Here is a 15,355-nt window from a genome sequence, read left to right as displayed (position 1 = left end):
GCGGGAGCAGTGACCATCCTCCCTGGCCTCCTGCCCTCCTCTGCACTGTCCAAGCCCAAGCACAGCGAACAGAAAAACCAGCTGGCTAATTTAATCTTGTTTAAAAAACACAGGTTTTTAGTCTATATCATAACAAAGCCTAATTGCTTCAGGGATATTAAAGTCTCACAAGTTTCTGGTGAGGTCTTTCAGGGAAAAGGCAAGGCAGGCCACCCCACAGCTCCCTTTGCCTCAAGCACATCTGTAACTCCAGCCCAAGGGCTGCAAAAACTGAGGGAAAAAGTCTTGGAGAGATGCTGGGGAGGCCATGCAAGGGAACTTGCAGAGGCCACTGCACTAATGTTGCTTCCCACCTGGCAGTGCTGTTGGAATGGAGCCATGGAAGGCCCTCCCATGAGCCCATCCACCTGCTGATCTCCAGAGGCAAAGACCTCATCAGCCAGATTCTGCCACACCAGTGTTCTGCTTCTTGCTACCTAACATCCAAAGCTGTAATTTCTTTTCCTCAAAAGCCACATCTTTGGAGACTTCCACATGACCAGGACAGTGGATGACAGACTATGGTCTGGTATTCATATGCCCATCTACATAAAGCATCCTCACGGGTGAAGTGTTACTCTAAAATGCAGGTATGGATAGAAGTAGAACCAAAGACTTATTACTTGGAAAAAAGAAAAGGCTGAACCAGAGCCCAAATTTAAAACCAATAAAACTGTTTGTGTATAAAGGATTTTTATTTTGAAAAACATTTTTTCAGATTTTTGAAATACAGTGTAAAATACAACATAGAATTATGTCTGCAAAGTCAGCTTATGCATGTCATACTAGTTATTTACACGTAGATATATACAGAGTGCAGATAATTATTGAAACGACACTACAAAATAAACAGAGAGTTCAGTAAGATAATTTAGTAGGACTTTATTAAATAGATATAGATATTGATTATATATATTTTCCTATTAAAATACCATATAGTATCTAAAGTAACCCCTATAAACTCTAATAACTCCAAAATTGCCATAAATATGATTGAAAATTGAAACTATCCATGTGCCCTGTTCAGCTGCTCTGCCCTTTGCTCCAACAGAAACTCTTGCAGAGATAATGGTGCTATCTTTAGTGCCAGAGCTTTGATGACAATTCCCAATAAAACACTTGCAGAAAGCTCAGATGCAAACCAGCTTTCAGCTGAGGCACCCAAGGGTTGAAGCACTGTGCTCTACACTTAGAACAACAATGGCTTATTAAACACTGCCACACACAGGACAATTAAAGAACCGATATGATCCTCAGGGACTGAATTAGTGGCTGTTTGGATATCAAGCACCTTACTAAAACAAAACAAAGCAAACTCCCAAAGCCCATACAAAATCCTGAACAAAAAAAGAAGAGACCTCCCACTGGCTACAGGTACAGATGACTGACCATGTGACTTCAGCAGGAGCAGGCTGGACAGGCTGCAGCACCAGCAGAAGCTTCAAGGCTCTGTGACCATCCAGAGAGAGACTAAGGTTGCCTATGGCTTTGATCTCTGGCCACTGGGCAATTCATCCAGGCTGTCTGCTGAAGGAAAGGACAATGCCAAGCTGGATCAGGGATTATCCCATTAGCAGAATATTCCATCTACTTTCTGGGGGCTTCTGGTCAGCAAACCCTCACTATAAATTGCCAGAGGTCTGTCTTTGACTTCACTAGAGCTTTGAGTTTCCATCAGTGGAGAAGATCCACCTCAATCTGGAGGATGTGCTCTCTAACTGGGATTTCTCTTCTTGCTGCTCAATCCAAAATTGCACAACCTTCTGCCTTAGGAACGAAGTATCAAGAACAATGTGCTTTTTAGTTTCATTACTTATTCTGATGCAATCTTATTAAGTAGAAAATAGGCAAGGGGAGAAAAGTTAACAACAAAAAAAAATCCAATTACTGCCGTACAGTGCTTTTTTTTGTTGTTGTAATTACCATTCTGAACTGCAGAATTTTACAACTTTTCCTCTCCTAACATGTCTTTCCTAAAGGCACATTACAATTCAATGCAATTACAGGCAAAGAATAGAGATTAGCACCAGAAAATATATAAAAGGAAAATAAGTTACTATCATAGAATAGCGCTGGTCAGCAAATCTGTGCATCTTTTTTTTCCAGAAATAATTGTACAATGAACATTATAGATTAGTTAGGAACATAAGTGATAGCTATGGTTTAATTTAACAGTTTTGTTACATATAACTCTAAATGCCAAAATATGGCAAGGACATTTTAATACTGAACTCATAGGAATTACACACAAAAAATTTAATCTTTATCATCATTAATAAAAAGTGTGAATATAGAATATTAATATACTTTACATATTTATCATACAATATATCAGTCCTTCACACTATTAATTTGATTCATGTTGTGCTGCAACATGTATCAAAAGGTTTAACAAAGAAAAAACATGGCTAATTATATGTTGTGGGTACAGACATTATTTCCACAAGACAAACAACAACCACAATGTATCATCTACCTTGAGTTCTATAGTGTGATTTGGAACAAACCTGCTGCATCCTTTTAGGAAGGATAATAATAATAAATTTAAAAAGTTGTTTAACCTTTGCTTGTAGAGTGAATCTGACTTCCATAAAGAATAGTAAATCAATACTATGAGCTAATTTAATTCAGATTGCCTAATTTTCTGGCAAGGCATTATCAAAATATTCTATCTCCATTTAAATGTTATATAGATTTCTGATTCTTTGCTATTATCAGAAAGGATTTTTGGTCAGGCCTGAGAGTATCATCATTAGAGAAGCTTTGGTGCTGCCCTCTCCTTCACTTCAGTATTTGTACCCCTACTTGCTCAACTTTCTGGTTCACTGTACAGCTTCTTGTAGATATAAACTCCCTCTTGAAAGGCAGGGAAGAGCTGGGACACCTGATGCACCCCACAACCCAGCAGTGAGATCACACAGAAAGTGCTACTAGGTGCTGCAGAGGAGAGTACAAAAAAACCATAGAAGATTTCCAAAAATAAAAACCCCTACTTCTGGAGAGTGAGTGGTCAACTGTAAGCAAGAATGGGCATCACCTTTTTCAGAAGGAAATGCCATTTTAAAGCTAAACCATTTAAAATTTATTTATTGCTAGTTCAGAAGAAGGGCCTGACAAAGCTGCAGAGCATTACAGAGGAAAATACAGATTTGCTTTGTGAGCAGCACATGAATGGAATCCAGTTTCCTACAAAGTCGTCTTCTTCAATCCAAATTTCAGTCTAATATGAGATGAATGTGTAGAACAGATGAAACACCTCCACAGGGATTCCTCCAGGTCTTTCTACAATCTTTCCCTCAACACTTACAGGCTCTACTTGCTTAATCTGTAACTGAACTTTGCAGTTTTACAAAATTTTTAATGAACTTGGCATCTTTGACTTCTCTAGCTTGCACTCAGATCAGCTGCTTTCAAAACACAGTACTGAAGAATTGTGAGACATATACAGGGGATGTGAAATTAACTAACCTTAGGGTTTTTTTACCCACTTATTTTTAAATCTGGCTAGAACAAAGCAAGTAAGAGAAAATGTTTTCTACATTTTTTATTTCACAATTCCTCAAGAATTTCACAACGATTAAATTGCCCTTAAGAGGTATGAGGAGTCATCAAAGGATGTTCAATACAGGTTTGCTACTGACCCCCTGTAACAGACAGAAGCTCGGATTTTTTCCCCTGATCACTGCATTTTTCTGCCTGTGTGAGACGTGCTGGGCCACCAGCCTCTGCTCAAGCTCTGCTTCCCTTTCTCCTCCTTTTTGCCGGCAGCAGCACTTCCCCTGGGAAGGTCACCAGAGGTAAACCTTTCGACAGCCTACAGTTTTTCGATTGTGAAATACAGCAAAAACACAACCAAAACCATGTTGGTCTTCTCAGGGCAATGGCAATCTCAAGCATAGCTTAGACTAAGAAAACCTGGCTTGCCTTAAAATGAAGAAAGATTCAACTGGCTGAGCAAAGATCTTCACTTCCTTTCACATCTGCTCTGGGCAAATAAGATGAGCACACACGTGTCTGCCTTCACTGCCAGTGCCATCTGGAACAACCCTTCATCATTGCACTGGGAACAGTCTGGATTCAAGATGAAGTGAAACATGTTTTGGGACTTAATGAAACTGTTCAGGGTGGAGAAAGAGCCCACGTCACTCAGACACTAATGCACGGGGTCTGTCCTCAACTGCCTGCAGTCAGTCTTGTTCAGACTCCCCCTATGAAAAGCTAGACCATTTTTGGAGGGATGTTCTTTGAGCCTCTTTCTCTGATCATCACTCAAGACTTGAATGAGTGAGGAGAAGGATCCTGCAGGATTCTACCACCAGCCTGAATTCTAGCAATTGCTCTGAATTCATGCACTAGATAGAAGTAAAGAATGTTCTGATGTGCTTCTTTCTGTTGGCAATGAATCTTACTTTTCAATTTAAACAAGAAAAAGGCTATGGAAAGAAAAAAGCAGCAGTTAAAAATTTACTGATGTTTTTAGTCCTAACAGCAGTTCTTCCTTAAACTTTCTCGAAGTAGTGTGCAACTCAGAAATCAACAGAAGATTTGTATGTTGATTTCTGCTACTGGAGGAAGAACTGAGCCTTGACAGATCTATGAAACTAAGCCTAGACAGTTCTATGAAACAGTGAATTCTTCTGGAAGAACTGATGTTGAAGAAATACTAATACGGAGGTTAAATGTCTCAGTTTTCAATCAGGAATGGCAAGTAGCCAAGCAAGCAGTGCATGTTTTCCCTCAAGGTGTACAAGAAAACTGCTCAGATTGAGAAAGCTACTTATGGTTTCTGGGGTTTTCTTTGACTTGTTTTTATTTTTGGGTTTTTTTTCTTTTCAGTCCTACCAGGAGCAATCAATAGATCTTTACAATACCTGTGAAAAGTAAGGATTTTTTACTCTGTGGAAGGAGAGAATCTTTGTCAAATATTTTAGCAGAAGTCAGGAGAAATAACACTAAGTAATTTTATTGCTACGTGGAGCTTTTAGCATCCATAGCTTATAAAATTGGCTAGTTCACAGATCATTTGTCTTATTTGCAATGGAAAAAGAATGAGTTACAATTTATCTCAGGTTTCAAAACATACTGCTGTTTGTTCACTGCTCACTTCACATGACTACCCATCAGTCCAGATTCAACATCTCCTTGTTTTCTACGGATGATGTTCTGGGACACAGAGAGAGTATCTTCCAGATAATGGTTATCATTGAAATAAAAATTGTTAAAATTATCTATGCTGATACAGAAAGAAGGAAAGAAATCGAATAAGTACTTGAATGAAACATTCATTAAACACACCACATTTTGAATGAGCACTCACTGCTCAGGCAGTGTATAAACTGATATTATCAGTTGTATAAATCCTGTACCATATTGTAACTCAGTGACTAACAGAAGTTCCAACTTCTGATTTATGGAAAAGTCATTTCTTATTTGAAATGATTAGGATTAATTTTAGAATCAAGTTTTCTAAGGGAGAATTCAGATCACAATAGAAGCAGTACTTACATTATGAAAAAGTCCACGATTTTCCATATTAAAAACCACAGATTACAAGAAATGTCATAGAGTGCATTGTGTCCAAATTTCACACTTCTGCGAGCAACATCTTTGGACCTGAAAGTCTGCAGCTAAATAGCAACTTTTTTTTATTTTATTGCTCTAGTGTTCCTTACCCATAAAAGAAGAACAGAACAACCTTTTGCAAACAATGGAAGTTATTTAAACAGAGTACCGTCCTCAGCACAGAAACTGTTAACTGTTTCATCACATTCTGTTCTGCTGGCAGGGAGCTCTGTAACCTGCAGCTGCAGCATCTGAAGCAAACCTACCACTCAGCTAACGGGCTGATCCCATATCTGTGTCAGATAAAAATCACAGTGCGTATTATTTGTTACCATGGATACCATGAAGATATTGCTGTCCACTAAAGATTACTAGAGGAAGACAACATAATTCTCAGGAACTAGTCCTGTTTTGCCTTCATAAGTTGCCTTTAACCAGCCTGGTTCCACTGATGGATACACTGCAAAAAAACATATACACAACTTTTAACACTGTTAAAAAATCCCACGCATGCTACACATATTGATTTAGATGGTATTTATTCAAGAGCAATTGAAAAAACAGGGCAAAACCTGAGAGCTAAAAATGAAATTATGCCCCCATTTTTGTGGATATGGTTCAGTTTTTTATATGTTCTTTTTTAATATATAAGTCAACGTAAAACAAATCTTACCATTGGAAAATATTGCCCCCTGTGGGAAAGACAGCTCATGACTATGCTCAGCCTTACAGGAATACATGGCTTTTGCTTGTCTGAAAGAAAAAAATACAGGCTTGCAATAAATGAGATAACAAGGAAAAAGGTATAAAGAAATTATATTAAAACCTAGGAAGTATAAGAAGTAGTTGTAAAAATGCAATATGATAATGACTGGTTACACAGCAGTTCAGAGGAGTAGAATTACAGCAGATAATAACTTCAAGCTTACTGGAGTTAACAAGCATGTTATTGCAGAAAAGAGAATGACATCCTACTTAGATACTTAAACAGGAATGTAATTTGGAACTTTTAAAATGAAGTTGTCATTCAAGTAAGTACTGAACTGAGCATACTGTTTGAAGTCAGTCATGGATTGCCTGGAGACAAATTCAAAAGTGATGATCAAGTCATTAAAGGTCTAAAAACTTGACATGTGAGAAACTATTGTTAATAGGTCTACAAAGGAAAATAATACTTAGAAGGTAAACATGAGACAAAAAGGACTAATGATTGTGTCCCAGAGAAGAAGGACAGAAGAAGTCACCTCTTGGCTTCTGGCACTATGATTCTGCAAAGTACAAAATGAGGGTTTGCACATGGAGATGGAAATTAGGAGTTCTCTTTAGATTCCTGTACTTCACCTAATACCTTGACTTTAACTTACACACTCAGAACAATTTTACATGAGCCACCAATTTTTCTGAATTTCTTTAAACCCACACTATACTAAGTGAAGACGAACTTGTTGATTATTTCACCTTTGTGTGATGTGATGGGGAAGTGCCAAATGAGGTTTCCTTCTAGCCAGGATTTATCTCAATGACCCAATATGTTATCTGTGGCAAAGTTTAAAATTTTCTGCATACTTTTTGAGAGCGTGTATATGCAAGTGGCACGTAATCTATCATGTCTTTCTCCCAAAACAGTAAGGTAACAGAGTTGTATGTTAGATTAATTAACAGTGCCACATCATAAGCATTATCATCATTCATTTGAACCTTTAAAGGTATGAGAGTGGTTGGACATATTCTGAAGTTTTTATGTGAGAGCTTTCCAGAGATGATTTCTCCCTCTGAATAAAAAGCTTTTCTTCTATTGGTTCTCTGATTTATGACTGGCCTAAATGGCATGTTTTGCCTTCATCTTAAGCAAGCTAATGACTCCTCAAGGGTTACATTCTCAGGATGAGGTTTTCAGAGGAGATCAGGAATTTTGAGTTGCACCCATGATATCCAAGGGCAGCTTATTTTCAGGACACTGGAAACATTTCTGATTTTTAATACTGTCATCCTGGTTACATCCCATCAGCTAACTAAAACAAGATGAGCGCTGGATCCCTGTTTGTTCAGTTTTCTTAAATGTTAGCTTGCTCTCTGGCTGGTGTAGACTGCCCTGAATAGAGTTTTTTCCAAAACAACTCCTTGGTGCCTCCTGTTGTGAAGAGTTTGCCATCCACACTTGACAAGACAGGTGTGAAGATTCATTACTCTATATAATCTGTACAAATGCACACATAATAATCTACATAATGTATATACAGAGGGTTACTGGATGACTTTACTGAAGGTCACACATAAACTAAAATGATTTAATCTCATTTTTCCTCAAAGTCAACAAAGAGCAATGCAGATGTTCTAATTATACTGACCAAAATCAGTAACACTATGACAAAACAGCCTGTTGGGATGGGTTGGCCCAGCCATGACCCCTTGTTATTCAAACCCAATACACCTGTGTGGCATAATCATGGATTTTACACATATAAAACAGTAGAGTAACTGTTAAAGATTGCAATGGACACAAGGTAGTAGGTAGTTAACTTACTAAAGCACAGGGATTATTTAAAATCTGAATAATTTGACTATCAATCCAGGTGTCCATGTTAATAATGGGACACTTGAGTAATCACAGTGGGACAAAAGACATTTAAGGCAATATTAAATGTGAGGCAGAATTTCTTAGGTCATTCTTGAAACATGACGTTGTTTTTGTTGCCCTTAGAAAAAGTTAAGAAATTAATGCTATTTTCTCCTATATTCTCTGATGTCTATTGAATGATTCTGTTTTCAACCTCTAGTTTTACCTTATCCAAGTATGTTTACCTTGAAAGTAAACAAAGACAAGAAACATGGACTCAGAATTATAGAATCACAGAATTGCTAAGGTTGGAAGAGACCGCTAAAATGTCCTATGGAAAAAGAGAAAGGCTCTCAGTATTTGACATTTACACAGATAGAGAAACACAACATTTCATTTTATCAAAAGCTGATGAATTACAGGATCCTTCACAGTACCTTGCTCCTGTGGGAGAGCAACTACACCCCAAAGTTATCTACAAACCATCTGTGATGGTACAAAGAGGGACAGATTTAAGTATATTTACTCATAATAATTCTGGAGCAATTTTCAAGCACCTGGTTATTGCCTCCACACTTGATTTGATTATTTAGGTTCTCATATTTGTTTTTACTCACTTCAACCCTATCCATCTGGAAGCACTGATCATGAAATGGGCTTGCAGGTTCTTGGGCATTTTGTCTGTGATTACAAAAACGGACATTCTTACTGATGCTGTTAATGCTGTCCTCCCTAGAAACAAGGCTGTTAAAAAGCATGTGATAACATCACCTATCACTCTTTTAAGATGATGTTAATAACCTGATAAGAGTGTGATTCATGCTGTTTAGGGAAGAGGAAAATAAAAACAACAACTTCAGAAAATGATACCCATATTTCCTAGAAGTTCCTTCTTTTCATGGCCTTACTGGATAGATTCCAGATGAGAAAAATGCATTTTCCATTTCCTTACTTCCTATTATGGTTGTTTTGAGCCCATAATGATAAATATATTAGCAGTCAAAGGATCAGTACTCATCAGATCATAAATTCTTTTGCTTGACTATGCACAGTCAACAATATCTGAGGCTCTAGTAATAATAGTAATAATAACTATTTTGAAAGATATAAACAAGCTTTAAAACCATGCTCCTGCACTAATGACTTTTCAGTCTAGCAAGACAAAGCCAAAACAGGAACGAATGAGGGAAAACATATGAATCTCTCTCAGATGAATCACCAGTTAATATTATCCTACAGGAAGAAGAAAGGTTTATAGAGCCCTGGAGATGGCAGACTCAAAACCAAGTCTGAGTAAAGTACACTGACCTTGTCTGGGCAAGGCATTCCAGGTGTTTTAGGAAATGCAAAATACAGCATGAAAATGAAACCGGAAGAATAACTGGAAAAGAATATTTAATCATATGGTTGGGAAAGGAGCATGGGTCTAGAGGGCTTGAAAACATCAGTCTACTCCTACTGAAGTCCCAGCCTGGCATCTAGAGATCCTGCTGAAAGGTAGAGCCTCTTGCTGTCACCTACTCCTTCCCATTTTTCTAATGAAAATTCTTCTTCTAATGCAGTTTCTCACTTCAGGAGACTCGACTTTCTGTGTTCCTCTAAATCAATGTCAAGAAAATGTAGGGTCAGGGATTATGAGTTGGTGTATTTCCATACAGAAGCTGCAATAAACAGACCTCAGGCCTGACTTAGACTTATCTAACTGCAGTATTTGTGAAAATAGAAAGAAAACTCCTTCACCTCTTCCAAGTGCATACTAGATTAGCAACAGAGACTGGTCTCAGTGTACACACTAGCTTAATACCACAGTGAGGGAAACTGATGAATAATAAACTTCAAGTCAAGAAATAGGAAGACAGAAGTCAAAGTAACTCTGTAATTGGAAAAAGAGAGCACAGGCTGGCCAGGGCATAACATTTTGGTCTTCCCAGTCCAATCCTAACACATGTACTATAGTCTCTTGTTGTCTTGCTGACTAGAAAAACCCTTTATTGTTAGAGGAGAACGTACTCATGTATACAAGGAGAGAAAACAGGTCACATAACGCCTTAAGAGGAGACACACTCATTATAGACCTGCTGCATCACACAAAGACAGAAAGCAGGGCTGCAAAGACTGCATGGAAGAAGGAACTAAGTAGGACCAGAGCACTGTGGCAGTGAAGTATCAAGTGCAGAATTATCTGCTGGAATACAGAAAACAATGTGAGACTGCAAAGCCATACAGGTACTTTTGATCTGCCTACTGTACCAAAGACCACAACAGGCAACAGGTGCTTCAAGCAGGGATGAAGTTACTTACATTCTATAATGCATAGGTAAGCAGTAGCTTAAAATTTATCTTAGCAGGTTGGACCCTGCAGAGTCCAACACTGTCTTGACTTGAGCATTTCTGGTATCAAACCAGGCAGCTTAAAAATAGTTTCTCTTACACTTGGTCCTGCATATGTTCATTGGTTATCAGAGTTATGAACACAGGAGGCCTTTATACTGCAAGATCAAGATGTAATTACCATGATTTCTACATATTTCAGAGCCAAAAAAAAAAAAAAAAAAGAAAAAGAAAAGACTATTCTAAGGTTTTAAATCAGCCTTCATGTTCATAACATGCAGCTAAATAAAAGCTGGCTCTGAATTGCGAAATCGTACACTGACTTAAGCAGCACTGTAAGAGCAGCTGAGCTACTTCTGATTTCTTCCTCATTCTGCCTGCTAACCTCTCATTTTCCATTCTCCTCGCTCCTGTTGCTCTTCTGCTTTCTTATGAAGGCTGAAGTAGAGGAGCTATTCAGCCTTTCAGTGTTTTCGGCTTTGTTATCCGCTCTCCACATCCACTATCAAATTGCTACCTTTTCCTTTGTCAGATTTTTGCTTCTTACATACTTTTTATATACAGATACAGGTAGCACAGGCTCTGAAGGAACAACAGAGATGAGTTTGAAAGAAGGAAGTAATACAAAATAAGAAAAAGAACAGTGTTGGAGATGAAATGATGCAGGGCTGGTGAAGCAGTCATTGCCTTCAACGTACGGCACTGGCTTAAGAACATTCCAGACCCTTCATTTATACTTTTCTTTCTTAAATTATTGCCCTGATCTTTTCACATCCCTTTCTGCCCCTGCCACCCTTCTTTTTGTTCATCTTACAGTTCACGTACTACACAAAAGAAGAACAGCCTTGATTCCTGAAAGCTGCTTCTCTCACAAAATCAGTGGGCCCTTGCAGGAGAGCTTTTTCATTCCCTCCCCTGCTAGATCTGCCAGAAAGGACAGCCACATTCCGTGGCCACACATTTCAACATGTTGGCATCTTCCTTTACATCTGTGCTACCTTAGGTTATTACTTTTGGATTCATGGATTGACGTCTTTTTTTCATTGCTCAACACTTCTGGTAAGTTGTGGGTATATCAGTGAGTAAAGTGGTGGAGAAAAATGTGTTCTGTCTCAAAGAATGTGAAAAGTTGGGACAGTGAAAAGAGAGACAGATGTTTTCCCACACCCACTTTTTTATCTGCTTTTTCTATTACTTGTAAGGGGAGTAGTAATGTACAGAAGATACTGCTCCGTAGATAAACACTTACTAGAACATTCTAAATTAATTTAATATAAAAACGAATGAAATCCATGAAATAAATGCAAATAATTGTGAAGAAAATGTCAATACTTCCTGCTGCACACTATCAAGAAGAAAGATCAACAGTTTCTCCAAGGCATGGAAGGTGTGATGGTAAAGACAGAAATCCTGATCAAGTTAATCTTGAACTTTCTAAAGTAGATGTTATTCCAGACCTGCCTATATGAGCAAATTACCATAAACCAGCAATTTTGCTACTGTGCTGAAGGCATTCCATACAAACAGCTCTATGGAGAAAGTACAGCACCCTCATTCTAATTTAAATACTGTTAATTTTCTCTTGTATCTGTGTCCTTAAGGAGACAGCTGACCTGAGCATCTCTCACTATTTCCCTAGGTGATAGAATAACTACACTGGCTGTTATTCTCTATGCAATTTAGCTTTCCTTTAAAGAAAGAAGAAGCTTAATAAACCAAAAAAAATTTCACATGCCACATGATGCTGTCCAAAAGACACAGAACAAAGCTCCAACACTTCTATTTCAATCTCTGAAGCCAGCAAAGCAGAAAGGATTTTACAGAGTGTTAAGAAGTATGTAGCACTTACCGTCCTGAAGAAACTTGTTTAAGTGAACCAGCACTTTCGAACAACTGTGCTCTTGCAGCCACTCTGAAAATAAATGCACCACCTTGCTTTATACTACACACACTAGTTTCACTTTTAACCATCTAAAGACATGGATACATTTAAATTTTTTAAAAAATTATTCACTTACATGCCTATTCAACATACTTTTTAAGGGCATAACCTAATTGGGGCCACTGACTTCCACATCCTCCAGTGCCATGCTGAGTCACCAATGGAAACCTCAGCATCTTGTGTTCAAAACTATATTCATGGATGGCCAATAGATATATTGGAAATGCTATCACTGGAAGTCTGTCACTATCATGATGGAACTCTGAGCTGTGCAGAATTCTCTGTTTAAGTAAGACACAGGAGTCTGTGAAATTACTACTGTGATTCCTCCCAGATAACAAAGTGGAGAGGCTGAATGATATTCTGGATTATTTGAAGAACTTCTTGATGCTCTGCAGATCTGGAAATCACTTGTTCATGGGGACAGAGATTATTCTGAGTCAAAGTCAGATCAGGAAAGATCTTCTGACTTTTAGGTCTTCTGAAAGCACTGAGAAACATTATTAACCTAAATCTCAATAGACTAAATCACAACCTCTATTACTTAGAATGATCTTCCTCTCAGCATTAAAGAAATAAAATCAAAACCAAACCAAACCAAGCCAAACCCCAACCCTTAGAAATCAACTATTTATCATGCAGCAACTGAAGACATTTCAGAGCAGAAGGTTGATTTTGTTTTTTTTTCCTTCCTCCAATTTTGGACTTACAGAAATAAAATCTGATGATCTTTCTGATATAACAGCATGTACAGCAAATAGCATTTCTGCTCCTTGAAACATTAAATTCCAGAAGAACCAGAGAAAATACTACTAATCATTTTTCTAGGAAACATTTCTACCTTATCTCTAGTCTAATAAAGTCAGTGGTAGTCTTTCAACTTACTTACAGACTTCGTGCCATCTCATATGTCTACAGTTTTAACAAAACTAGACAAATAATTAACAAATACAGAAATATTAAAATCAAGCACTCACGCATGCTTTTTCAATTACTTAATGTACTTCTCTGGAATCACTTTACAACAGACAATACTGTAACAACACAAATCTCCAAAGGGCCCTAATGACTTACACAGATCCTGGTCTTTGATAGCCATTACTTGATGCAGTATCTAATCTTAACCTCCTGCACATTTTGGGAGGCAAATCAGGGTTTGATGGAGCCTTTAGTGTATCTTTGGTATCTGTTGAAGATAAGCTCTGTATAGATCCACTGCAGCTTTTGTTACCTAAAGAGAACACCAAATTATAGAGAACATTAAAGCTGATTTGAAGTTATTTCACAACATGTGTAACTGTGCAAAGCAAAGGTTGTGCTGTTGCTGTTGAGGGTTTTTTTTTTTTAGGAGTCAAAACAGGTAGAGAAACTACTTACTAAGAGCAAGAAGAAACAGTCTTTCAGACAAAAAGACAGGAGAAAAGAACCAACAGAAAGAATGAGGAAATGATGTAGAAATTGAGAAGGCTAAAAAATTATATTGCAATTACGTGGCTAGATTGTACAATCACTAAAAAGTGACAATAAAAGCATTTATAAAGTAGCACTTTGCATAAAATTGAAAAAAATTCACATAGGAATGGTTCTCAGGAAGTCAGCTGATCAAAGCAGTGTGAAATCAGACCACATTAATTTGTAAGAATTAACATTTTGATATTCACTGAAGCTTCATGCAGTTAAAAAATATATTTACAATTAAATGACCATGATTTGCCTTAAACAATTGCCACTGTAAAATGATAAAGCAAATCTATATACGTACAGACTGTATTGCATAAGAAGTAAGTCCTTTTAATGAATATAACCCGTGTCCACATGTGTCCTTTCAGGTGACCTATCAGTGGACTGCTGCCTTGTTTGCATGGATGTTTTGCAATACAAGAACTGCATCTGCTTCTCTCCATATGCCAAAGAACAACCAATGCTTAATAATGCTTTAAAAGCTGTCTTAATACAGAAATCCCAAAATATAAGCACAATATCTCTATTACTAATATTTCTAATCCTATAGTATTATTCTGTATCATAAATTATAGATGAATTGTAGGAGGATAGAGAGTGATCTAAATTCTGAGAAACTTCTTGTACACTGAGAACTGTGCAAGTTATAAGCAATGGAAATATGTCAGCAGCAGTTTGAAAACTGAAAGAACATAGCGCAAAAATTAAAAACAAACAAACAAACAAGACTAATGAGTATCATTAGCTTTCAGACCCAGCTGTTGTTTTCTGATGCATTAGTTAACACTGATGTGATAGAAGACCTTGGAAATTACCTTCAGCTGATGGAATTGATCTAAGGGAAGATGCTGACGACCTTTTCAGCCCAGAAAGACTGTAGGAACTCTTTTTAGTCAGGTCTGTTGGTGGAGAGGCATTTTCTGGTCCAGTGACAGAAGCAACACTTTGGCAGTCTGATTCCACATCTGTTTTGGTTGCATCCTCCTTTGATGAGGATTCTGGACTTGTAGTCCACAGGCCTGAACTTTTCTGGCCATTAGAAGAAGGGGGAGAGGCAATCCATGGAATCCCTCCCGATTTCTCCCTCGGCTGTGACGGCGTGCACTTGGTGGTGCTGTTCTGCTCAGAGGAGTGAGAAGACAGAGATTCAATACTGCCCATGGGAGTGCTGTCGGGGCTACTGCTGTACGAGTCACCTGGGGAGGAGGCAGGGGAAAGGAGAGAGTGTGAAAAAGATAATCTGCATTTTCTAATCATGTGCATTTCTTTCATGCCACTTTTAGCTCTTTTGTACCTTACTTGTTATCAAATTCATCAATCTGTGGTTTCCTGCAGAAGGAACACCACTCTTTTTTTATTTACAACTTGAAGACTCATCTTGCCCTTTTACAGACCGTTAGTCCCTTGAAAATTTCAAGACTGGCAGATGCATTTTCTGTAATTTTCTATGATTCCCTACCATT

The 15,355-nt window shown here is 37.8% G+C and overlaps 1 protein-coding gene across 2 annotated transcripts in view; it reads right to left on the bottom strand.

Annotated features, from left to right (window-relative positions):
- Positions 1 to 712: 712 nt before the first annotated feature.
- ARHGAP42 (Rho GTPase activating protein 42) overlaps positions 713 to 15,355 on the bottom strand; it is a 148,108-nt gene continuing 133,465 nt past the window's right edge. For both annotated transcript variants that reach the window (XM_039563766.1, XM_039563770.1), the window contains 5 exons: positions 14,708 to 15,088; positions 13,506 to 13,662; positions 12,339 to 12,401; positions 6,275 to 6,354; positions 713 to 6,061 (listed from right to left, as the gene is read on the bottom strand). In XM_039563766.1, coding sequence (XP_039419700.1) covers positions 5,973 to 6,061; positions 6,275 to 6,354; positions 12,339 to 12,401; positions 13,506 to 13,662; positions 14,708 to 15,088 — 770 coding nt within the window. In that variant the 3' untranslated portion in view covers positions 713 to 5,972. The remainder of the gene's footprint in view (positions 6,062 to 6,274; positions 6,355 to 12,338; positions 12,402 to 13,505; positions 13,663 to 14,707; positions 15,089 to 15,355) is intronic.

Source organism: Corvus cornix, chromosome 1 (assembly GCF_000738735.6).
Source record: "Corvus cornix cornix isolate S_Up_H32 chromosome 1, ASM73873v5, whole genome shotgun sequence".
NCBI classification, from domain to species: Eukaryota; Metazoa; Chordata; class Aves; order Passeriformes; family Corvidae; genus Corvus; species Corvus cornix.
The sequence above is the reverse complement of the archived record's forward strand: the minus strand, read 5'-3'. Positions and strand labels throughout refer to the sequence as shown.